The sequence below is a fragment of the Pezoporus occidentalis genome, unplaced genomic scaffold, assembly GCF_034315485.1.
Source record: "Pezoporus occidentalis ecotype Australia unplaced genomic scaffold, CSIRO_AGI_Poc_V1 ctg10, whole genome shotgun sequence".
Lineage (NCBI taxonomy): Eukaryota > Metazoa > Chordata > Aves > Psittaciformes > Psittacidae > Pezoporus > Pezoporus occidentalis.
The window spans coordinates 1,859,683-1,886,894 of record NW_026912779.1 but is presented as its reverse complement, the minus strand read 5'-3'; the positions used below and the strand labels follow the sequence as shown (position 1 = coordinate 1,886,894).

The window sequence follows — 27,212 nt, the reverse complement described above, 5'->3', positions numbered from 1 at the left end:
TGCTAGAAGTAGCTAAGAAGACAAATGTGGAACACTGAAACAAAATCTGATCTGAGCAAATGGTCTTTAAGGACTGACAGCCTGTGCTGCTACTATTGATCCTTCTGAGGAAGCAAGAAGAGGCACAGACCCAAGAGGAGAAGCAGGAGCTCAGCCTCTGGAAGTTCATGACCTTACAAAATCAAAGGCCTTGCTCCACTGTAGATGAGCACTGTGTTAATTTGAGCATAATGATTCCCCTTTCTGTTAACAGAAGTTCATGAGGGCTAATTCGTGTAACAACTCCATGAGGGTTAATTCTGACCCTGTCTGCGCAGAACAGAGCCACGAGGGTTGCACTGGATTACTGGTGAACATTAGCCCACATCCTTCATCATGTTTGATACTTAGAAAAGGCCTTGGGTACAAGTGATGATGGGAAAAGAATAAAACCAGATGTTATGGTTAAATGCTTCTCCAAAACATCACTTGATAGCTGCTGTTAATAACACAAACCCCACCTCACAACATGCCTTTAAACTCCAACTGCAGGTTCTGGAGACAGGGCTAAACAACAGTGGGGTTCTGTAAGTGAAAAGCCCTCAATTTATTTAATAACTATTCCAATTTGGAAAGCATTTCCACGCTTTAAGATTTTTAAAAAGATGTGTGCAGTATCCATGATAAATGCCATGAAAACTACATTTTCCTTGCCTTTGCTTTTACTCCCGTTAATTCTCATTTTTGCAAGAAGTAATTGCAGAATGAAATTCCTTTTTCTTAAAGGGAGCTGCTTTTTCTGGAATTGTAGTTTTGTATGGAAGGTATTAAAGTGACAAAACACACATTTAGAGCACTCACTGCTACACAGCTAGAATACTTATTGCAGGAGTAAGCAGCTGAAAATCTGAGCTCTCAATAAGACAGAACAAAGCTGGAGGTGAACAAACTCACCCACCCCTCAAGCAAACAAACAAACTCACTAAGTACTAGCAAAGTGCATTAGCAGGTGATCTTGTGACATCAAAAGAGTGAAAGAGTTACCTTGATCCCCTTGTAAGCAGCAAATAAAGCCAAGTAAGAAACTTAATACAGTTTAGGTGTACTTCTGACCACTTTACTCATGCACAAGCACTTCTAGAGTCCATCAGTCATTCCTCTGTGGCACAAACCATGCTGTTCAAGCATGCCAGCAAGAACTAAAACAGAAATTAAAGAGTGCACCAGTCCACAAATTCAGGAACACCATCCCTGGGTATGCTCGGAACTAAAGATCCTATGGGATGGAGGAAAAAAGGAAGCTACATCCCTGCTTCCTGCACACTTTATACTGCAGGAGAACGTGATTCCATGCGTCTATTTGCAGGTTCCTGACAGGGATGGATATTGGTAGGAACTTAACAGCCTCCTAAGCACAGTTGAGAATGTCACACAATGGATGCTTGTTTTCTCCCCTAGTTCAGCCTGTGAGTTTGCCTCGTCATTGTTCCTTGGGAGGCCAACTTGCTCATGGGGACAGCTTGTGCTTTTTTGTTCAGAGGGAAACAAGCACCTTTATTTTCTCTGAAAGTGGTCAATCAAATCACATTACATAAGTGGTGGTGGCAACTGGACCGAATAGCAGCGCAGTCACCAGAGAAGGGGGGGAAACTCTTACAGAACTTAAGGCTCTTACAAAATAAAATCATGATTTCATTGCAGCCCAGATTTACCTGGGCCTTGCTTATGAAAGTAATAAAGCATTTTCTTGTATGCTCCCTGCTCTTTTTTCTGTTTTAGTGGAACTTTAAGACATTTGTACATTTCTTTACATTATTTTAACCCCCAAGGTTTAGCATCAGTTAAAGTTTATGACAAGAGCAAGGCAAGATTCTTTATGCAAATAAGAGGACATTACACTGTGACATGCTTGATCATCACTACTGTAAGCATGAGGTTTCATTTGGAAACATACACATACACACATATACTTTGCTATATACCTTTTCACAGTACACACCGACACCATGTTGTGTGCAGTCATATATACATATACATGTATATATATACACACACTGCCTTGTGATGTTAATAAAACAGATGTAAAGCAACACCCAATGTTTAACACTTTAAGAAGTCATTTCAACAAGTCTGGGACTGCGCCTACTTGATTTTGATACAGAAGATGGCAGTGTCAAGACAAGAAACTTGCACAGTCGCAAATGACATGTATTTCCCCCTTTTGGTCTATGCAATCTGCATTGTACATGGACAGCAATCTGTGCTTTCTCTGTTAGTACTTACTTGACAATTCCCTGCCTCCAAAGGAAAGCAAGTTAAAACATAATACAAGCATTAACGGTTTCTTTCCAGTCATTTGAAATAAATGTGCTTATATTACATTATGGGGTGAATGAGTTCCAGGAAAGGTAAGACAGAGTCTTACCGACATTAAAGGGCTTTCAGTTCTTTAGATACTGTGAATACAGCAAATAAAAATAAAATCCCTGTTACTAATGATCATCTTGACAATATGCTTCCACAAGTATGCAGGGGTAAAAATCAGTGAACTACTCCAGATTTACATTGACAAACCTCACCCACTGTCTTCAGAGAGAAGGGTGAAAGAGACAATTCATTCCCTCACACCTAAACTATAAGGTGATCTGAAATGACCACAAATCATGAGTAGGAAGAGGGGTCTAAATCATGTGTAGGGTGAAGAGGCAGTAACAGACAGACATAGCGAGAGCTGGATAATGGAGGAAGAAGGAACGAGGGCATGGAGGAGTAGAGCAGCTTGAGGGAGGAAAGAGACATGATCTTAGGAAACAGGGACAAAGTAAGGGGAGGTAAAAAAGTCAGATATATTTGGACAAACAATAAAGGGGAGAAAGCAGACCAAAATCGTTATGATAAATTCTATGGGACAGGGATAACCAGCTCCTGCTTTTAGAGCACGTGGCATAACTGTTCTCTGATGAGAGACACTGCCTGCATCAGTAATAAAACTGGCAAGAACACGAATATTCTGTTCTGAGGCCAATGGGAAACAGAATGGGCTCTTCAGAGACAGCACTGCATGAAAATGATAGTGAGGCTTGGGGCAGGGACAGATGGACACAGAGAAGGTGATGGGCTGGGCTCAGCAGAAATGGGTACAGAAGAAGCTGAAGACAGTCCAACATGGGAACAAAGGTGTGAATTTAGATGGCAGCTACCTGGAGAGGGAACAGATTTGGATGCTACACAGAACTGAGCAGGACTGCTCCCAGGAAGAGAAAGCAAGGTGCAAAGAGAGGTAAGAGGACCCTACTGCTGTAGGTGTGTTTGGACAACAGAACAAAACCCCCAAGATTTATATACATATATATATATATACACTGTTCATTTGTGAAAATGCAAAAGCAGCTTTTCAAAGTACATTTCTCCAAGCAGTCCTGATGGAGTGCCCTAAAACTGCTGCAAAACTGAAGCTCTAAGAGGGGATTAAAAGATCCTGTGCATTTTAAACCCGTGCATTTTGCCATCCCAACATAGATAGGAGTTAAGCAGACACCTTTTCCTGGTGTTACTTTCCCATCACATTTTGTGGATAACACGAGACAACCAAAGAGAACAGTATTGCATATGAAAACACCCTGCCCTAATACAGTGGGTCAAAGCAAAGCTGACACAAAACTAGAGGGAAACATCAATTGTCATCCAAATTGTTTTTTAAGGGGATAGCACTGAAAAAGCCTCAGCATGGGCACAAATATTGATGATTTCACATGTATGCTGATGAACTCTTTAAAACAACCAAAAGACCCAGGTGGTGCTGCAAAGCACATGGTGGTGCAGTCATGTTTTGTAGGGGAAGTTAAGGCATTACATTTGCATGTCATTCCAGTTCAGCCCCCACATGTGAAACAAGCAGGGAAGCAGATTAGTAAGGAGGGTAATCACTTCTGAATGATTTTTTAACAAGTTTATTGTTCTAAGCATCTTGGAAAGCTGTTAATCTACACAGCTGTTGCAAATGGGCTGGCCCTGTTGCACAGAGGGCAACACACTGGACACAGGGCTGTCTGGAGGTTTCCTCAGCATCAACTGCCCAAACCAGCTGCAAGGTACACATTGTAACCTGCTTTAGGCAAAACCTAACTTTTTGTCTTTGAGCTAAAAAGGTTTTGATCACCTCAGGTAATGAGACTGCAGGAGAATTCTTTCCATATACTACCAAGGCATCAGAATCAACCCAACTTCAGCATGTTCTGGAAGGTCTCTCTCTTTCCTTAGGCTTCTCTCAGGGTTTGTGATCATGTTTGAGGGGAAGAGCCTTCCCCATCTGTTTTTTTGTTCTTTCCATAATCTCCGACATGTTTTGAAGCTGTGCTTACTGGGTAAGTAGAAATATTCCACCAACAGTATATGGAGAACTTTATGGGCTGGAGGTAAAACACAATAGGCAGATCCTTCCCCTGCATAAAAAACCATAGCCAAAACCAACACTTTTTCAGCCCATCCTGGACAACAACCCTCAAAAATAGTTGAATATTTCACTTCAACCTCAGGGCAGAGAGCACTCAAGTTCAGAGTGAAACGCTGGTGACGTGTTGTGCCCTGGGACAGGATTGGCATCCCTCAATTCCATACCCCCAAAGGGAACAGACCTTTGGGCCAGCTTTGTGCTGACCCGTGGGAGATGCCAGGTTGATGCTGAGGTCAGTAGGTTGGCAGGGACTGCAAAAATACCACTCACAATGTGTTCAAGCCTTGGGGACAACTGTGATGAAACCAGCATGCTGCCAAATACACTTGGGATGCATTAACTTGACATGGTGCTATTGAGAAAGTAAAAGGGAATATCCCAAAGGATGCTGCTCATTCTCAGATGGGAGGTTTCTGATGGAATAAGCCCGATGTTGTTTTCTCCACCCCAGAGATGTGTTTTCCCAGATAGATTTTGAACAGTTCCCTCCTACACATGAATACAAAGCAGATTCACATTCAAAGCTTTTATACTGCACCCACAGAAGTGTGCATGTAAAAATGCATGAGCAAATTGTGTAACCATATGTCTAATAATCCAGTTTATGGTACGAAGGTCTGTACTCACCACCTGTGAGGCTACTTTGAAAGCCTGTTTAATTCAGCTCATGTTGTTTTAAAGGAATAAAGAATCAAAAGGGTAATATTTCAAGAGAGAAGATCCAGGTTCTCAACCTTCTTCAACTTCCCCCCTTTATCAGAGCATATGATTGCAAATGATGCATAGTAACACACTGGGGAACAGGCTCTGAGACAGACAGCTCGTGGAGAGTGCGACAAGCCAGTATGTTAAGAAACCAGAAAACCAGACAAACATGCCAATGCTGCTTTTGGTTTCCTAAGCATTCAACCCGCTTCAAAGGGTTTTCCATCACCAGGTATATTACAAGAGTTTTCAGTTTATGTAGAGTCATGCAAATCAAACTAAATGGAAGCTGCAGACATAGGATATGTATTAGCAGTTAGTAGAATGCAAATGCAAATACATCTTTCCTTTTTGTGTTAGTAACATAAATACAGTCTTCACACAAGCTTGTTTTACTTCTTATCATAGAAATTCTTTGCCAGTTAAACAGATCCCAATTCAGAAGTTAGGCCTTTGCTGAAGTGAAGCCCAACTCCTACGTAACACACAGCAGAGCTTACAACTGTCCTGGATTGCCTGGGACAGCTCCACAAGTGACCAAGTGGTCCCATAGTGTGGGAGCATTGCTCCTGGAGCTCCCACACCATGAGACTGCTCCTGCTGCACCTCCCATGGGCACCCCACTTGTGAACCACAAAGGCAGAGCAAAGAGGATGCCAATCAGAGGAGCAGAATAGAAGAGAAAAGTAAGGGTGGGTGGGGAGGACAGGAGGACATGGAGAGGGAGAAGAAATAAAACGAGAAGGTTGGGGAGAGGAGAGAGAAACAACAGTCGATTAATTACTTAACTCCATGCAGCAGATGCACCTCCAAGCCATTTTAGAACTGTACCTCAGCCTCATCTTTCCTGTTATTTTCCCACCCTATAGCTATAACTGCTGATGGAGACAGTAAATCTTGAGTGTCCCATCCCCGTCCCCCCCAAATGCCACACTGTGATTTATTTCAAGTGCTGCAAGTAAAATCCACCATGTAACTCCTCCATTCGTCCAAGATACTTGCAGGATCATCATTATTTTCATCACGTAAATAAACGAGACAGGAAAAGTACATTTAATAAAGGGCTTTCACTTTCTTTTCTAAGGAAAAACCTTGATATTATCCCCAAGTTTGCCATATATAAGTATTTTGCCCTTTATAATAATGAAATTTCTCTGCCCAGTTTGCTCAGGGGCTCAATGCTCTGGAGATCCACAGAAAACCAGTGGAAAACAGGTTTCTTTTTCATATTGCTGGATTGTGCTAAGCACAGGGCACGTGCTGGGTAATAACAGCAGCTGCTCAAAGTCACACTTATCTTGTGTATTATTACGTCAAATCTGTCCTCCTACTCTCTTTCCCATGATGGGGGGAGAGAAGGGACAAGAACTGCTGGCTCCTCTCTTTAGACAGCAAAGTAAGTCTTTGTATGAGCTGGAGGAGTCCTTCCTAAATTGTTGACTCCTTTCCATAAGGGTGGTGGCTGTTGTAAAGCTTTCCCCTCTCTCCTTGTATCAGCTCCCAAACAGACGCTTGCACATCTCAGTTCCCAAGGTTAAACTCCTCCTGAGTTGTACAATGATCTGTTACTTTTAGAGAGACAATGGGCTTTGAGTTCTTCAGAGTCACCACTCTTAATATTATGGAAGCAGATTCCTGCAAGCTTGCTCTAGCAAACACGAAAATTAAAGAGATGGAAATGCAGCTGTAATAAAGAGGAAAATAAACCAGCCATCTTGAACCAAAACTGTCTTTTAGGTGTCACATAGTACCTTTGAAGCGTATTTGTATTATCTGAGGGAAATAAGTTGTTCAGCACCAGTTCACCTTCTCAATAGAACTATTTAAAGAAAGAAACATCGTGAGCTTAAAGTCCCTGTTCCCGAGAAGCAGCTGAGAGCAACAGCCCCTGCTATTCCTGTCTCATGCTCGAGCTGGAGGCTGGAAGGTTGGTTTTCTCTCCTTTCTTTTCTTAATTTAAACCTCCTTTCTTTAATTCTGGTGTTCTACCTACTATGCCTACAAATAACTCACTATACCCATGGATAACTCTCTGTATCTCTGAATAACTCACTATCTTTCCTTTCTCAGACACGCAATGAAAATACAACGTGGGGACAAATCTCAGATCCCCACTGTACCCCGCAGTTTTTCGGGTCTTGTGATGAGCTCACGTCTACCTTAAAGGACCTTCCAGCTTGCAACGTGGTTTTCAAAACATAGACAGTGTGTTATCAGAGTATCCACAGCGTGCAAATCCCATCAAACGCACAATCTCTGCGGTCTTTATACAGGCATATGGCATAATTACAAAGAGGAAAGATTTGGGAGTTGAACATGGTCAGACAAACCTTTACTGGCTGCTTCATTACTTCGTATTCTCAGAAGAGATGGGATCTGGCACAGCTAAACTTTGCCTCATAATTCACACGTCTTACAAGAGAAGTCAGCTTTACCCTGAAACACTCATAATTCAGAGTGTTGAGATTCTGCATAAATTGTGCACATATTGGTAAAACTGTGGCCAAAAACCTGAAGTCACATGAATCTCAGCTTACTGCATCCAAAACCAATGACCTTTCACAGCTTCAGGCCCTATCTCGGCACAACACCCTCAGAAACTGCAGTTTTTCCTACATTTTACCCTGAAATTTCTGCTTATAATTATTTGACTATAAATTCTGGTAATTTATATTAATCTGATGAAGAAAGGGATGCAAATTTATCTTTGTCTAACAAGCTATATATGAAAAGTATGGGATCTGTTGGCAAATTTATCAGAACAGCAAATTGCAAACCACAGCATAGTTAGGGTTGGAAAGGACCTTAGGATCATCTAGTTCCAACCATGGGCAGGGGGGTTGGTACTAGACGATCTTAAGGTCCTTTCCAATAGCTGTAATTGAAAGATACAAACATGTACTGAATAGCTGTGACTTTTCAGCAGAAAAGATGAAAAGGACAGTTACAAGGGATTGCTTTTAAGCTATTTTAAAATGAAGTTCACAACTGTTGATTACATAGAGGCACTAAGAAGATACGGAGACTTAAAGCCTAGAACTTGTTATGGGATAGCTTATTCTTTCAGATAGGCCACAGGAAGCTATTTTCATGTACAATCATTATCAAGAGATTATTATGGAAGGCATTATTACTTGAAGGCAACCTCACTGCAGAGGAGGTGTCTACCCATTTAAATAGGCCCACCCGCTGTAAACAGAGTGGGTAGTGTGGAAACACTAGAAGAGCTTCCAGCTTCAGTGTTGCTTTGTGGCGTTGGATAGCACAAAGCACATTTCCCCTGCATTAGGCATTATCAGTTAGTGTGACAAGCAGGAAGCCTGCTCTGCAGTACCACTGGTTTTGTTTAAAAGGCTGAAAACAGCAAACTGCTTGTTCATTGCAGGATGCCTTCCTCCACAGCAGCACAGCAGTTGTCTTGCTGAATCAGCTTATGCATCGTAGGACTGAGGATGTGGACAGAATCAGAAGTCAGGAAGTGTACGTGGCAGACAGATACTCCTCAGAGAAGCTGGATACTTGCTTGCATCAGAGAGCAGATCCAGGGCCAGGTTTCAACAAGGGAAGCTTTCTCTGGACCCAAAGGGACTGTGATGATTTTCACTCCTGGACTGAAAATAGTGCTGGCAAACTGCAGAAGAGACTGATGCTTATGCTCATATTGCTGGTAATTCACTAGTACAAAACAATTTTAAGCTCAGCTTAATTGGTCAATTAAACTGGCTCTACAGTTGCTTTTGCATCATCAAAGCAGAATAAAGCAGCTGGAAGTTACAAAGGGTTTCTGGTGTAAAACATCTGGTGCACCATTGGCACTTGTAATTTCATGTGTAATAACAGTTTAGCACTATTACCCTAAATAAAATAGTTTTCCTTTTTTAATTCAATCTCAAAACTAGATAATAGCCTATGCCTTTTTAGAGAAAAATGGAGGAAGAAAGATGTTATATGAGTAAATGAGGAAATGGAAAGAGAGATCCTTAAAAGAAGGGGAAAAGAAACGCTCAGTATTCCATTGAAAAAAAAAGACTAATCCTCCTATTGCATGTTTTTGTTAAAATGTGATGAAAATAAGGGGGTGCACCATTTTTCTTCTCATTTTTCACTCCCAACTTCTGCTGTCCTATTCAAATACTGAGTGAAAATGTTATGATTACTTTCTATCCATTCCTTGAGAGCTTTAAAAACATAAATTCATTTTTCAAAGGTCTGCATGAAATCAGGAACTATTCCTCACTCCGTTTTGCATCTTGCAAATCAGGACACCAAGGAGATTTAAAGCCCAAAATCTCAAGAGATAGCACTAGTTTTCCATAGTCAGGTGAGAGAACCTCAGACCTTCATCTGTTCAATGTGTTACATGTTTGTTCAACACACGGCTTAACTGATCTCCACTTGCAGCCATGAGTGTGCAGTTTTCCTGCAAATTCAGCTGTACTCTGGAATTGAGGTGGGACATGGTGAGAGGCTGCCTGCAGAATACTCTGTTTGCCAGCCACCACCCAGAGCCCTGGGACAGAAGCAGAACACAGCTCTCCACAGGCTCCAGAGCTCTCTTCTTGCCATCCCAGCCTCTTTCTCCACCCAGCACTCTCATCTCCTGCAGTACCTGCAGCAGGGATCCCGCAGTGCCCCAGTGCCTCCTTCTGCACCCGATGTACTCCCTGAGGACACGTATCCTGCTCTCTAACTAGGGCAGGATCCCTGGGGAGAACAATATGCCATTGCTGGATTGTTGCTAGTCACGTGTTCTGGGCAAACTGAGGGCAAACAACCAAGCTTAAATTGTTTCTGTGGGTTAACCCACAGCAGCCTTTTGTCAGCGCCCAACGCTGGGCAGAGGCAAGAAAACTCATGATGAAAGAATGACCACTGATAAAAAGAAATCCTATAAAAGAGACTGCAGGGATTCACAGCTGAGAAATCAGCTGGATTCACTGGTGTAGATTTACTGGCCTAGGTTAGGAAGGGGAATGTACTTTACTGGTTATAGATTCTTCTCTACCGGCAATCCTGTCCCAGTCAGAGTTTTCACTCACCCACTCCCCTATGTGGAGTCTATGTTTCAGTGGACCTCACTCTCTATGCTCAGCTCATCTCTTTTCTTTACTGTCCTCTCCAAAACTGTCCTCTCCAATACTGTCCTCTCCAATACTGTCCTCCTTCCAGCCTAAGGCCAATGTGTGCCATGGGAAATTTCAGCTTTAACAGTAACAACCTGACACAATTATAACCAGCTGAAAAGCTTTCAGTGAAAACATCACCAAAGGCCTCAATTACAAAGCACTTACAAGCTCACCCTGTCCCCAGAGCCCTGCTGCACACACATGCACAGCTACACCTACTAATTAGGAAAGAATATCACTGCTTATGTGACAGTAGCAGAGAACACAACACTCACAGGTGTTTTACTGATGTATACATATTTTGCCCATCATATTAATACCTTGAGCACCATTTTAAATATCATCTTGTGAATCTGCCTATTCCTGTCTTATTTTTAAGGACTGATTTTAGTTGCATGAACAGATATTCAAAAGAATGCAATGTACATTTAGAAACGAATGCCTTTGTGTGACATACCTCTCTTCTACTGAGACTTCCTTCAGCTGCTGATGTGGTTTTGTCCCTTCCATTTCTCGGATGCTTACTGCATAGATCTTAGTGGTATAGTCAATTGCTTTTTCTCTTGCAACATCACTATCATAACCTTAGGAAAGTAAAACATAAAATAAAACAAACTACCCTTGTTTCACAGTGGCAGAGTAGAAAACAAGATCTACACCAATAAAAGGAAGGAAAGAAATCCTTCCAAGCTCTCCCTACACTGAGCTTTAGCACATGAATGTTTCTTCCCCACTTCAAGTTAAACTCCTATGTGAGTCTAAATTAAAGCCATGCTTCATACAAGCCTTTTTACCTCCATCTTCTTCTGCATCTGTGTCTGATTCTTCACTATCAACCAGCTTACTCTCCTGAATGCCCAGTAATTCTCTGGTCCAGATCATCAAAGCTGTATCAGCACCACCTACAGTCAGCAGCACAGAATCATTGTGTAACCACCGCACGTTGGTTACCTGTGCGCTGTGACCCACGTACTTCTTGAATTTTGCATGTTGGCCCTGTGTAGCACAAAGAATTCCCATGTTAGCAGCCTGACATACCACAAACAGCGCCTTCCTTAATTCCTCTGCTTCTGCAGCGTCTAATCACAGAAATAAATGCATTCATTACCTTCACTGGATATGAAAAAAGCTTCACAAACCCAAAATCATCTCCTGTAGCTAAGAGCGTTCCATCTTTTGTAAGGCTGGCTGCATTCACAACAGTCACGTCACTGTGCATGGGCCAAATTCCTTCACACGTAGAGCCAAGTACACATGTCCAGGTGTCCCACTCTATTTTCTCTACCTGCAATCAAAATGTCCCCAGAAGATATTGTCTTAATACATCAAATGCACATTGGTTTCACACCTATATTCCTCTATGTTTGATATTAACTTAATTTTAGTGGTTTTAGAAACTGTTCGGTGTTTACAGCTTATTACTACAAACTGCTTATCTTCATCAAAATGCTTAAAACGTCAGATATTCCCACTTTTCCAAGGTAAAGCATGATTTGGATACAAATCTCCTGAAAGATTTTTCTGAGGTGCTAAACACTGGCAGTTTTGCACAAGAATTATGTGTCACAAATGATTCATACCATTAAATCCAGGCCATACTCTTTAGAGAGGGTGTAAACTAGATGAACACTCATTACACAGAAAAACATGGCAGGGGTTGGAACTGCATGATCTTAAGGTCCTTTCCAACCCAAACCATTCTAAAATTCTATGATTCTATGAAAACAGGCGACTTTTCAGTTAAGGGGTTATGTAAAATGACTGCTATTAAACAACCAGCAATAAACTTAGAGATACAAGCAGAAGCTTGCAAGTCCTACCATTTACAAAGGCTAGGAAAGATGCTATACAGAATGATTAAATCTAACTCTATTGTATGTTAAAAGGAAAAGCTATACCATTTGAAGACAAAAAATGCTAATTTTCAACAGTCCTGAAAAATAACTTTCACAGTAAAAAGATCCAATAAGCATAATTCGTACCTCAGCAATTCTTATAATATGCCTTTTCCCCCTTGGTGCTTCAAAAAATAGCTGTTCTTTGGCACCAGAATTGACTTGCAATAACTTTCCTGGGTATGAAATAAGAGTTTATTATGATTCTTATTCATTATCATGAATATTCTGAACTTTCTTTTGATTGAGTGAAGAGATTTCTAGGGGTAAGCTAAAGCAGAGGCTTCAAATCACTCTCAGAAGACTCCTGTACTCTTGATTCACTGCAGAAGCAGTACTTTACATATTATCCAGCATCCCTAAAAAATTACTGTCTTGCAGCAAATCGTGTTCTTCTCATAAGAAAAATTTCGCTTGTTTTCATCACCATGATAATGAAAAGTAAAAACTATAAATGTGTGTGCTATTAATTTTCATAATCATTCTGCAAGACAGCTTTGCCAAAAGCTAAATGCACTGTAAGATCCTGGTTTGCAGTGCTTGACTGGTATATAGTCCAGTTACACACCAAACTGTCCTTCCATATGAAGTTTACTATATTCATACAAAAGCTGTGATATTACAAAGATAATCCTGAATGGAAATGATAGTACATTAGGTTATCAACTGATATGAACTAGTGCAGTTCCAGCAATGCTCTATTTTCACTGGGCTTCTTGCCCTTTGTTATGTGAGCTATATATAGTCAGTCTGTTGGGGTCACTGACAAAGAGAAATGCAATATGCTATAGAAGCATCATGCCCTTCCTACCTGACCTGTATAATGCAGGTTATACAATTTAGTATATTAATCCTTTACATCTAGAAATTCAGTTAGTTTCCAATAAATACCATAAAGGACACAAAGAATCCTCAGTTTTCTTATGCTTTATAACTGCCCATGCATTACATCCAAGAACTGGCTACTACAAGTAGTATTAGACAACTTGCTATTATTACTTTACAACTGTCAGTAGCCAGATTATGAGGGTTTTAAGGAGGTACCTGCTCAGCTGTAGCATGGTTTTCTATTTCCAGCTTAAGAATTGCACTCAGACCTGAATGAATTCTGCAAGGAATTTAGCTCCTGTTGTGGGCAGTGAGCTTGCACCACATTTTGGGACTAGCACAATACGGAGAGCAGGGCTCAGACACGCAGGTGTTTCCACACAGAATCATATTAGGTCTGGGAAGGCTTATTTGCAAGAGTTCATTATCAATCCTGCTAGATGTAATTAGCTGTGACAATAAGGCTCTCTAACTTCATTGCAGTGATTGCCATGTAATGATCAGCAAAGAAGCAAGCAAATTGGACACCAGCAAATGTAATTGCACTGAACCCATATGGTGCTTAATAATGAAACATCATTTGCATTAGTAGTGACAGTTTATGCTAATAACTGGTACGAGAACAGCTTTCTGTTATTCTGTTTCACAGGCATTTTAAATCTGTATCTCTGGTCAAACATTTTACCTCTCGAGTCCCAGTCAATGTGCGTGATATAGCTGGATGCACCTTTACAAATGCCAACTCTTTTGCTGGTAAGCACATTGTAAATATCTACAAAATTATCATGGGAAGCCACAGCCAGGTACTTCCCTGATTCTGTAAAGAAGAGACACCAAGGTTATTAAAGCTGTACATGTTATAATTAGTATTGTTATGCATTTTTACTACTGTAGAGCAACCAAATGCACCAGTTTGGGGTGGGCCCCATTATACTGGGTTGCATACAACCATACAGAATTGCAAAGTATTTCAATGGAGCACACATAAAGCCAGTCGACCTTCTGAACATTCACTCTTCTGTCTAGAGGAGAAAACCAAACTCCAAGATAAATGCTGCCCTTTCACCTTATCATCTGATTATACCTCGTGAAAACTTTATATCTGAGATCATTTCCTTTCTGTGGTGAAAAGAGACCATGTCTTCAACAGTGTCAGCATTTACCACCAGAAAACTCCCATCATTCAAGCCTACAGCCAGGGCTTTCCCATCGGGAGAAAAGGCACAGCATCGTCCACCTGCAGAAGAAAAGGGGAGGGAGTATCTTCAGGTTTACAAACTTGGGAGTGAGAAAACCATCAAAAAACTCCAACTGAAAGGTTTTTATATCAAGTACATACCTTTTAAATAGATTTGTTGTTTATTAAAACCAATATATTATGCGATAGGAGGGCTATGATTAATGTTTTACTAAGCGGGAATGTACCTTCTGTGATTTGATAAGACTTGGAATGGGTTTAGGTGCAAATACCACCTTGCAGCTGTGCTCTAAACAGGCCAATGATGGCAAAAATCCAAAACAAAAGAAGAACAGAAAGGATATCCAGATGAAAAATTCCAAGACTGGTACAGGCAGCATAACTATATGTCTTTTAGAAATACTGCACTGAAAGCTTCTTTGTTACACGACTGAATAAGGGTTTCTGGCAGGTGAAACACATTCAAAACAGAGATGGGCTACACTTCCTCCATTTACTTTTGGCCTCACCATTATTTCTGACCATGCTCTCTCATACAGATATCCTCCTCCATCCCTGAGTTCACCTGACTCTGGTTTTCCTCATCCAATTAGAGTTCCTGTGCTCTGGACCTGTCACTGAAAATGAAGCATGTTGAATTTCCACCAGAAAACTTCCTAAAGGATATCGATGAATAAATGAAATAAGAGTAACTTTGGGAAGACAGCGTTTCAGCATAGCTTATCCAACTTTATACAGAGGAGAGGGCAGGAAAACTGCTCATTTTCAGAGAAGTTAGAATAACGTGTAACATTCATGTTGCCACTGATTGTGCTCACCATGAAGAACATTTTACATTTGTCTTCATAAGGAAACTTTTGAATGTCAGCAAAAATATATGCCAGCCTTAAATAAGTATTCTTAGGAAGGAAAATAATTCCAAGGTCAAGTCATTCCACTTGGAATCCATTGAAAATATATTAAAGTTAATTTTATTATCATTCATTACAATAGATTATCATCCTTTTTCTTTCTACCCTTTTCATTGACTTGACACATGCCAAAGAGAATTCACTTAGTATGCTTCCAATTTCTTAATGACTGTGTCCTCTTCCTACCTAATTAATGCCTGTGATGAGCACTGAAAGCAAGGATGGGACTGTTCCAGGAACAGAGTGGCATCATAACCATCCCAGTGTATGGCCAAATGAGAATTACCTTTCTTGAGTTTCCTCACGGCCAGCATGCGGTGCTGGGATGAGAGCTCCCAGATTCGGAGTGTTTTATCATCACTCACTGTTGCACAGACAGGCAAGAGAGGGTGAGCTGCCAAGCCCCAGACTTCTCCTTCCATATGCCCCTAAAGGAAAACATCGAATATAAGAGAAAATAATGCATTTGGGTTTGTGTAGGTCCTTACAAGTCCCAAGCAATAAGGCTTTCACCATCTCCTCTTAAAGAATTTCCACATACAAAGAGACCTGACTGTTTGGTCTGTTTCCTCTGATAACCATCTAAAATATACTTTTCCATAGTCTCCTCCACTGTTAACTAGCTGTAACTCCCCTGCTTCTAATGCTCTCTCTTCCAGACTTGAAATGAACAAGAAATAGTAATGCCTCAAATATGACTTTATCATGAAATTCTAACATGGGCTAATCTGTCTTCAAGGCTTCTGTCATTTTTGAGATCCTAAAGAACTTCTCTGTCCAACATACACATATTCAGTTCTTTTAATATTTCCTCAGAGCTCAGTTTTCAACTTGCCACAGCTTGCTGGCCCTGCAGTTTGAGGTGAAATCATTTCTCATTATTCTCAATCTGGATTTCAGTTTGGTAACTGGTTTGGTTGAGATAGAAAGATACCAATAACAGGAAAAGGGGAGGAATTCTCATCACATCTTGATTACACCTTATGGATTCTCTATTTTGGCTCAAGCTGATGCATTTAAAGATGTCATTTTAGATGGATGACAATTCTAACACTTTCTCAGAAAACTCATAGCAATCAGGTAATTCCAAGGTAATTTTACTATCTCACAACCTTAGTATTCATCTGAAGACAAATATATTAGGATGAGATTGCAATTCCAAATTAGTGAATGCGTTAAATAACTTACAACTTTATGTTCAGGTTAGCAAGGCTGTCATGCAGGCAATGACAATCCGAAACATTATTTTGTGTGATTAGAACTGACTAGAACAAAAAATACTAAAGAAACAATGTATTCGTAAGGAATAACGTTAATTTAGCCAGTTACAGACAACAAAAAGTAACAGCTTGACAGATTATAACTCAGTAAATGATACATAGGGTTTTCTACATATAGACATTAGGGTTAAGACACTAAACCAATGCAACATCAAATACAGCAGTGGGCATATATATGATTTATTTTCACTAAACTTTGCAAAACACTTCGGCTTGTAAAAAGAGATTTCTTTAAACTATAACGCCTACAAAAGTCATAAAAAGCCCCATCAGCCTTTGGACCTATTGGACTGTTCATTTCACCCTCAGAATTCTGAATCCACAGTGAATCTCAAAGTCATTTACATAAGAAAGCATCAACTTCTGCCTAAGTGAGGAAAGGAATGGTGGCCAACAGGGCTAATGAAAACAGAAAGGAAAGGACTGGGAAAATCTTATAATGTCTTCTGTTTCTACAGGGAGTATTTTGATATGGGAGATCCATACTGTACCTGGACAAGAAGAGTCATAGGACCACTTTTATCAATTTCAAGTATCTCTCCATTTTTAGTTCCCACTAGTATATGCCCATGTCCTAGACTGATGGCTCGAATTGAGGGATTGTCTTCTAGCAGTAAACCTGAAGAATATAAAAAAGTTAATTTAAGGTTTTTATTGTGAAATCAAAGAGAGCCTCATATCACCCACAGTTCACACAGCTGATGCTACCTAAAATTAAAATCTCTTTAAAATCATGAAACATGAGATACATTTGCCTGATCAAACTACTGCATAACCCCTGGATTTAATTAACAGTTCAAAGGAGGGGAGCTTGTGCTTTATATTCCTGTGGCAATATAAAGGCTGGTATTTTACTGCTTTAACAGTGACAGTGTACCAGGGGTTCAGCTGCTCCAGCACCATGGATGTTAAGTCTGTCATTAGCTGTGAATGTACAGGCTTTCACCTGATGCCTGTTGGAAGCACAATTTAACAGGGCTTTCCAGCTCAAAGGGACCTTGGTCTCACTACATGAGACGTGTCCAGCTGAGGCAGCTAGCTGCTAAAAAGAACAGGCTTTGGAGCAGCCAGACTCACAGGCTTGTGACATTCCTTTTCAAAATCATTTCTTCAGTGAAAACAGAGCCAAATGTCACAGAATAGAGGAGGAAACAGCAGAGCAAACTAGAAATGGCAAAGATTGTGTGAAATGCAACTTGCAGCAATCCAAACAGAGAATTACAGCATGGAGTAGTAAGTAATATATTACAGTTCCCTTTGTTTTCTGGTAAGTTTGACATCTATTGCTGCCCCTATACCAGCCTTCCTGCATATAGTTCTTATTAAAACACACTGAAAAATAATACCTTTAGAACTAGCAGATAGTGCTGCTCTTTTAATAGCATACGTCTTCAGACATCGTTCAAACATATCATCCCACAGAGCCACGATTCCATCTTTTCCACCAGTTACAAACCCCTGTGTGATCACAGAATGGAAACAGGCAAATGTCAGTGCTCCTAAGTTAACATTTAAAAAGACATGTCCAAGGATGGTATAAATTCTCCTCTGCATTTTATTTATGTGTTGAATTCAAAATGCTGGAGCCTACACCTATGAAAAAAAATACAGAAGGTGATAAGATTAGAGGGTTGGTTTTTCAGGGTTATAAAGACTGATAACCCTGCAGATTGAACACTATTGCTGGACCATAACATTTTTCTGCATGTGAAAATAAACTATGGAAAAATACGTGCTTCATCTCCAGACAAGTAGCTAGTAAAATAGTTTCACTTAGCAGATGCTTCAAACTGAGTTCTAATAATGCATAGGAACCAATTCTTTGATTAATACCCTTGGTAGATTCTCTTCATCTGTGCCAAGTGAGTGTAAAATACAGCATAAATAACTAACCAAGAAAAAAGTAAGGGAAGAGGATGTTCAGAAGATGGAGTGCCAAGATCAAACAGAAAACCTGATGAAAAAGCTGGGAACAATCAGCTAGGGCCAGAAAGGACTGAGCCGCAGGGATTTTAAGTGACCTTGATCTATAAAATGTTTATCGTTAATATTCTTCTCCTCCTGCTATACTTTTGAAGTTGAAACTATAACCTCAAAAAGGATGTTCCATTATCAGCATCTTCAAACTGCCAGTGGCAAAACTTTGCCCCAGCCTTGTTCATGTGATGCCAATGGTATTTTTTGCCATAGTTTCTTCTAAAGATTTCTTGATGCAGCTTAAGAAAAATACTTTTTGCTATCTGGAATAAATAACTCAGAGACACAAAAGCTTTGGATATTCAAAGTCTTGATTGCTTAAGGTACAGGGATAATACTATTAAAAATTCATGTTTTGTATTTTGGAAACTGATAATGCAAACGTATTTTGGGGATCAGGTTGAAGAGGCAATGAATGGCTCCTGTTACTCTCCTGGGGTTTACAAATATAACAATGACAAGCTTGAGTGTATTCTCTCTCACTGAGAAATAAATGATGGATATTCCCAGGTCAGAAAGCTATTGGTCAGACCACAAGGACATAGAATCATAGAATAGTTCGGGTTGGAAAGGACCTTAAGATCATCCAGTCCCAACCCCCCTGCCTTACGTACTAAACCATATCACACAAGGCCTCGTCCAACCTGGTCTTGAACACTGCCAGGGATGGAGCATTCACAACCTCCCTGGGCAACCCATTCCAGTGCCTCACAACCCTAACAGGAAAGGATTTCTTTCTTATATCCAACCTAAACTTCCCCTGTTTAAGTTTGAACCCATCACCCCTTGTTCTGTCACTACAGCCCCTAATGAAGAGTCCCTCCCCAGCATCCCTATAGCCTCCTTCAGACACTGGAAGCTGCTCTGAGGTCTCCACACACCTTCTCTTCTCCAGGCTGAACAGCCCCAACTTCCTCAGCCTGTCTTCATACAGGAGCTGCTCCAGCCCCTGATCATCCTCGTGGCCTCCTCTGGACTTGTTCCAACAGTTCCATGTCCTTCTTATGTTGAGGACACCAGAACTGCACACAATGCTCCAGGTGAGGTCTCACAAGAGCAGAGCAGAGGGGCAGGATCACCTCCTTCGCCCTGCTGGTCACACTCCTTTGGATGCAGCCCAGGATACGGTTGCTTTCTGGGCTGTGAGCGCACACTGAAGCCGGCTCATGTTCATTTTCTCATCAACCAACACCCCCAAGTCCTTCTCCTTGGGCTGCTCTGAATCTCTTCTCTGCCCAACCTGTAGCTGTGCCTGGGATTGCTCTGACCCAGGTGTAGGACCTTGCACTTGGCATGGTTAAAATGACATAATGACATGGTGCTTACAAATAAATGTCTATCAAATAATAGAACGCATTAATATTGGGTTTGTGATTTTAATCACATCCAGATTCATACAGTTCAGCTCGTTTTCCGTTATGGTTTTGATTATTAAAACATTTTCAGTGTTAATGCAACGTAGGACAATGTATTGCTCATGTACACATCGAGTTACCCTGAGTAACTTCACTGGAAGGTATGTGAGTTACACACTTCTAAAATCCAGCGATGCAACAGAGCCAATAAAGATGAATGGGTCACATCAGATGCTAAATACCTTATCCAATGCATGCATGGCAAATACAGGTCCATCATGGGCTTTCACTGTCTTCAGCAACAGAGTATCCTTCCAGATATAAATGTCTCCAGTGGCAGCACCAGAGAAAACCAGATCTTCTATTCGCCCATATGAGACACTCATCATAGTTTCCAGTTTTCCAGTAGTTCCAAACGTTCCTCGTTTTGATGTAAAGCCTCCACCTGCACCATGAACAAAAGGAATCTGTCTGGATTCCAGTTTGCAGCCATAGTGCTGTAAAAACAAACGTCTTGACCCCATCATCCCCTTTGATTATCTATGATGGAGTAGATTAGAGAAATACTGAAAACAGAGTACACGGGACAAACATAACAGAAGAAAATCAATGTAGTAATGACAGTTTTGAAGCAGCACAGACTTTATTTTTCAGCAAGCAAATGGTAAATTTAGTGAGGAATTGTGTAAAAAGTACTAACACAATGGCTGGCAGGAGGGCTTTTGCACAAAACAGCCTGCCAAGCTCCTGCCAAGCATTTTCCCTTTTACAGGTGATCACAACTACACAAGATACTAGAGGTTCGTTTTACTTGTCCACTAACAACCTGGCCATTTGGCAGGAGTTCTGCAGAATAAATGGCAGGATTTGTTCCTGTTTTATTCATCAGAGAACCAAGTTGCCACAGTGTTACTTCAGTTCCGAAAGCAGGAGTAGCTGTATGCACCCATGAACTGAGTACTTACAGATTAAAATACACATATAAGTACAAAATAAAACAGCAGTGGTGTCCTTTTGCCAAGTCATCATGTATTTCATGATTAACACCACACCGAGAGTCCCACGGAGCAAATCTTAATCCAGAATACACCATTTTTATTGCAAAGAGACTGTACTTTGAATAAGATACTGCTTAACATGAAGTCCTGCAATGGAATTTAGCAAGCAGCACTGAAAGTGTATTTAATCATCACAAAAATAACCTTAACATAAAATACGCAGGGAAAAATGTACTTTTTAATCTGGGAGCACCTGAACCACTTGAATGCTGTCAAGTATGGTGTAAGTATAGGAGCCTCATAAAGCTACCTGATTCTGAGTTGTCTTGAGCTCTATTTTTAGCTGCCCTTGCCCTGCCAACCTTCCACACAAAAGATGCTCTCCAAGATGCTTGGACCAAGTGCTCATGTAGTGTCTATGCAATTAAAAGTCATGAAGAACAAAAAATCATGAAGAATAAAACCACCCTCAATCAGAAACCAGCTCTTTCTCAGTCTGACACAAGTCTAGACCAACAGCTACTTCCCATTCTGAATATTTTGCTTATTAGTGTGCAGAATCTTATCCTGTTTTGAAAGAATGGAAAACACACTTCCATTTTTCATTATTTAGAAAAGGAAACAAACCTTCTGTGTCATACAGAAAATAGATTACCATGATATCTTGGTTCTTGTGATACTGTGTTATGAATTTTAGCCCAAATTGTTATAACTCAGCTTCTGCAAAACACCCTGTTTTTCTCTTCTTTTTTTTTGTTTTGCCGGGGCACACATTTTAAGGTCCATCCTCAAACCTGCCTGCACCACGAAACATGTACTTCCACCTCTGGAAGCCATCTCTGGTGACTGAAAACCAGCTCTATCTTGAAACTGAAGGGTTGCAGAAGTGTCCCAACAATACCTGAAGAACAAACACTCCTGTTTCCAGCAGCGGGGCAGAGGCACCTAAGATTTGCAGCTACCAGCAGGTGCTTTCACAGGGGTCATAATCTGCCCAAGTGAATGACAGGATTGTGTGTTTTCTGCGAGCCAAGGATGCTTGTTCAGGAGAAATCCTTAATGGTATGAATAGAGCTAAAAACCAAATAGCTAGAAATGTCTTCCAAAGAGAAAGGTCTACTGGGATGTTTGCTGATTCACAGGTAGGTTCTTATCCCTCTCTTATTTTGGTAATAAGAAAATTGCTTTACAAATAAAACAAATTCTTAAACCGAGAACATAGTGTTCCTGTATTAAAAGTATACACAGTCTCAAACAAATTACATATAAAATATTCAATACAGTACCTGTTTGCTGCCAAAACTTGATGTGTTTCATCCCAACTGTGACTAGTTTGTCTACATGATGTGGATTACACTTCACTACAAATATTTTATCTTTATGGCCCCTGCAATAAAAACAAAAAATAAAAGTACATGGTAAGAGATGAGCTAACATTCCAAATTGTTTTGTTCTAAACAGGCATTTCATTGTATGGACTGACATGGTCTTTAGCAATGAGAATCTTGTCACCATGACTGTCCTACTCCTGGTGCAGTTATGGGTCTGCAACACAGTGAGGATTGGCGGATGAGCCACAGAGGCTATGTCTTCATTATCCCTCCCATCCTTACCCTATCCAATAGAAAGTAGAGCACTGTGTTTCTGATCTGCAAGAGTTTAGCCTTGGAATCCTTCAGAAACCTGGTGAATAAATATTGTCTCCCACTGAATTTCAGTTTAGCTAAGTCATGATGAAGAAGCAGGCTACACAAAGGTCAGTGCAATTAAGAGAAGGTGTAAAGGGCAACATAAATATTTAAGTGGGTAAGAACTCAATAAATACTGTTAATAGTCAAGAAAAACAAGGAAGTGTTTAAAATACCGTGCTTCAAGGCAAGAACTAAAAACCCAAATTATATAATTATAGTTTAGGTAACAGTTCATTCAGCAGCACATACACCTTCTAATTCAGTTCTTGGGTAATTAAACTATTCTTGTTGGAGTATGTGTTTATGGGAATATGTAGTTTAAGTTTCAGCACTGCAAAAAGGAGCAATTATTTATATCTCAGCGTTTTATAGAATACCAAAACCAACACTTCCCAGCTTTTCAGTGTGTATTTCCAGGTCTTATACTGTGACAATGACACTTTCATCTATCAGATTCAGTAGCTCTGGAAATCACATGGTTCTGATACCCTCCTTGGATTCAATGTTTTCTTTAGGTGAATCAGCTAGATGAAAACCAGTCCTTTACCCCTTTGACATCTGAAGTACATCTTGCAATTCCTTCTTCTTTTGTTCATCTACTTTGCTATAATAATGCCCAGCCTTTCAGATCAGGCCAGTTACACTGCTGCTTCTGGAAGCATCTATCACACAGGCAAAACGTACTGCCCAGAGTGCAAAATCAAACTAATTGCATCCCAGTGCAGGAGTCCCTGTGAGATGATGAGAGTATGTCTGCATCTGTGGTAGGCTGAATAGTGCTGACACAGGAGATCTGGACAGTACGTTTCTACCCTGATTTCCTTTGTGTCCTTGTGTTCTAAGGAGCTGGCACAGGAAGTTTGCTCTTATAGAAAGAAGTATCAGAGCATGATGTTCATTGATTTAGATTGTAAATGCATTTGACTCTCAGCTCCCTTAGGGACTGCAGCCTACTAACACAAAACATTGGACCAGCAGTGCCCCCAACATATGAGGCACGAGAAGCTGGCGAGGGAAGCTCAGATACATCTTGATTCTAAAAGCTACACTTACTCAATAAGGATTTTAAGGAAACTAGACAGAAGACTGTAGAGGCAAGATAGGGAAACAAGCTGCATCATTTATCCAGGATGCAATTAAAACAAATAAAAAACAGGATATCCTGAACATTGCAACAGGGAAAGAAAACAGAGAAGTCATGCAGAAATAAATTATCCTAAAATGATTAAATGAAGAGAATATTCATTAGAAACAAATATCAAATAACTCCAGAATAAATATAATGGATGTTTGTATGCAGTGAATGCACACTTCATTTTTCAGAATTAGTCCTTCAGATGAATTCTTCTTGTGGGTCTAGATGATTGTAAGGAGTTGTCCTATTCTTCTTGTCTGCAAAGGTCATAGAGTAGAATCATAGAATCATAGAATAGTTAGGGTTGGAAAGGACCTTAAGATCATCCAGTCCCAACCCCCCTGCCATGGGCAGGGACACCTCACACTAAACCATGGCACCCAAGGCTTTGTCCAACCTGGCCTTGAACACCGCCAGGGACGGAGCATTCACAACTTCCCTGGGCAACCCATTCCAGTGCCTCACCACCCTCACAGGAAAGAACTTCTTCCTTATATCCAATCTAAACTTCCCCTGTTTAAGTTTGAACCCATTACCCCTTGTCCTATCACTACAGTCCCTAATGAAGAGCCCCTTCCCAGCATCCCTATAGCCCTACTTCAGATACTGGAAGCTGCTCTGAGGTCTCCACGCAGCTTCTCTTCTCCAGGCTGAACAGCCCCAACTTCCTCAGCCTGTCTCCATACAGGAGGTGCTCCAGCCCCTGATCATCCCCGTGGCCTCCTCTGGACTTGTTCCAACAGTTCCATGTCCTTTTTATGCTGAGGACACCAGAACTGCACACAATGCTCCAGGTGAGGTCTCACGAGGGCAGAGCAGAGGGGCAGGATCACCTCCTTCGCCCTGCTGGTCACGCTCCTTTTGATGCAGCCCAGGATACGGTTGCTTTCTGGGCTGCGAGCGCACACTGAAGCCGGCTCATGTTCATTTTCTCATCAACCAACACCCCCAAGTCCTTCTCCTTGGGCTGCTCTGGATCTCTTCTCTATTCATGTGAGATACATTCTATAATTCTATTCTATCTTGTCACATGAGGCTTACATCTAAAATTCAGATGTAAACCCTCCTGTCTTGCTTTTTGTCTCTCTCTTTATATGTCTTCCTGTGCCTGCCAGAACGGGGGACTTGCCTTTAGGCACTTCAAAAATATAAACAATAAATTGGAATATTTTAGAAGATAAACTCTTTCTTTTCCTCTTTTTCAGGACTCTTGAGTATTTTCAAAATAACAGGTTAGTGACCATAGTAGAACTGTTGGGTACATGCAGCTTTATACACTGAAAACAACCTGCGTACTAGATCTTCTATCTGTCCTGTAAGCAACATGAGACAGTGAGCCATACAGCCCATCATCACCTTGTTTTTAAAGCTTAGCAGGCCTCTGTGGGAATATATGTGGTGTTTCTTTCACTTGTGTCATCTGAAGCACAGTCTGTGTGCAGACAGTGAAACCAGGACTGCAAAGCAAAAGAAAATGTCACGTTTTCCAGCACAGACAACACTGTTGCTAAGCAAGCCCCACACCAGAGATTTTAAGCAGGATCTGAAATCTTGCTGCCTGATAAATGGGATGTCTGAGACAACATGGTATAGCTGATACAGATCATGGTACCCACACACTTGGATCAAAGTGTTTCTTTCTTCAGTAATGGTATACAGCGAAGAGATAGTGCTGCAATGAGAAAACCTTATTTCTTCCGGAACATGTCACTATATAATAATAAAAGTAAATTATCTTTTACAGGCACTTTTTTGCAGTTATTCTAATAACTTATACTGACCTGTGCTAGACCTTACATAGTTGCTGTCAGTGTATGAAATTAAGTCCTTGCCTTTCTGACACACAAGCCCATGCTTACATGGTATCTACACAACTCTAGAGGTACATTTGGTTTGCCCAAGGGTAAGACAGAAAGAAGGTCCTCAAACACTTTGATTCTTCTGTCATATACAACTAGATAGTATAAATCACAGGGGACATTCATACTTGATCTAGTTGAAGATGTCCCTGCTCATCGCAGGACTAGATGAGCTTTGAAGGTTCCTTCCAGCACAAACTGTTTTATGATTCCATAATAAAGAAGATTTTGTAGTTCAACATTTTAGAAGGAAAAAAGCAAACATGTAGACTGTAATCCCACCCTCTCCCCAACACTGGTCCCTTCAAGCAACTGCAAAAGCTTCTTCACTCTCAGGTTACTGTCTAAGCCTTCAGTTGGTAACTGCAAAGAGTAAATGTCTCAGAAACAGCTGACTCAGAAAGAAGACTAGATCAGTAGGCCTTGAAAAATCTACTTCTATTAGAGGGAACACTTTTTGCTTTTTAGAAAGCAATCTGGTTATGTGCACTGATGGAACCCAGCATGTTGTCTAATGCATAAAGGAATATATGACACCTCTGATGACTTCTGCCCTGAATCAGGACATAAAACTGAGAGAAAAGATTAACTTCACTTGAAAATCATTAAATGAGCTACAATGTCAATGTTGCTATCTAACAGAAATGTTAGGGATCTCTTGACAGAAGTAGCTCACAGGAATTCCAAACACTAAGCCGTACATCCCAAGGTTTCTAATCTGGATATATTGCTCTGAACCACCATTTGGTTTGCAGAGAGATGTTTTGTTTTTTCCTATAAACATAGCAATAAATGTGGTTGGTACTACATAGAGAAATGTAACCATGGGGGACATTCATTCTGAGATGTATTCTTACACCTGGTTGTTGCTAATCATGGGGGACATTTTCTCCTTTTTTCCAATCCCAAAACACGATGGCATGATTATCATCGAGCCCAATGGATGCCAAGCATTTTCCATCAGCTGTACAGAAGCAATATGTAATATTAAAGGTGCTACAGCTTTAGCTGAAAACAGGCAATGAACAAAACAAATACACCACAAGCTGAATCTCAAATGATATACTGTAAATGAAGCAAAAGGCTATGAGAGATTAAGGTTCACATTCACCGGTGGCCTTCAGTTCCTAAAGCAGACTGCATGCAGAATTAGACAAGTGAACTGAGACAGTCAACCTGCCCAACCTCTTAAGATGACCAAGTCTTTATCTGCAGACAGTTTTATCCACAAGTATGATAGCACCAAAGTGAATACCTATTGTGTGATGACTCATCAAGATTTCACAGAGCACTCTATTAATCCATGACCCAGCCTTCCTCTTCTTAACCAAGGTGACTTTAATATGGCATCACCCTTATCAGAGACACACCAGGTTGTGTTATAGGTGGCAAAAAGTGTTTTCTGCTTAACTACATCCTTCTTCTTATAAGAAGGACATGGAGCTGTTGGAGCAAGTCCAGAGGAAGCCACAAGGATGAGCAAGGGCTGGAGCACTTCCTGTACTAAGAGAGGCTGAGAAAAATGGGTCTGTTCAGCCTGGAGAAGAGAAGCTGCGTGGAGACCTCAGAGCAGCTTCCAGTGTCTGAAGAGGGCTACAAGGATGCTGGAGGGGGACTCTTCATCAGGGACTGGAGTGATAGGACAAGGGGTGATGGGTTCAAACTTAAGCCGAGGGGTTAGATATAAGGCAGAAGCTCTTCCCTGTGAGGGTGCTGAGGCGCTGGCACAGGGTGCCCAGAGAAGCTGTGGCTGCCCCATCCCTCACTGTGTTCAAGGCCAGGTAGGATGAGGCTTGGAGCAACCTGCTCCAGTGAAAGGTGT

General features: G+C 40.9%; 1 protein-coding gene across 1 annotated transcript in view; it reads right to left on the bottom strand.

Moving 5' to 3' along the window:
• Positions 1 to 27,212, bottom strand: part of EML6 (EMAP like 6) — a 119,330-nt gene that overhangs the window by 17,380 nt on the left and 74,738 nt on the right. Inside the window, 13 exon segments of the mRNA XM_062609103.1 lie at positions 10,721 to 10,847; positions 11,058 to 11,259; positions 11,372 to 11,548; positions 12,246 to 12,334; positions 13,672 to 13,803; positions 14,071 to 14,223; positions 15,382 to 15,523; positions 16,867 to 16,994; positions 17,722 to 17,833; positions 19,950 to 20,152; positions 21,992 to 22,092; positions 26,250 to 26,272; positions 26,275 to 26,354. Coding sequence (XP_062465087.1) covers positions 10,721 to 10,847; positions 11,058 to 11,259; positions 11,372 to 11,548; positions 12,246 to 12,334; positions 13,672 to 13,803; positions 14,071 to 14,223; positions 15,382 to 15,523; positions 16,867 to 16,994; positions 17,722 to 17,833; positions 19,950 to 20,152; positions 21,992 to 22,092; positions 26,250 to 26,272; positions 26,275 to 26,354 — 1,669 coding nt within the window.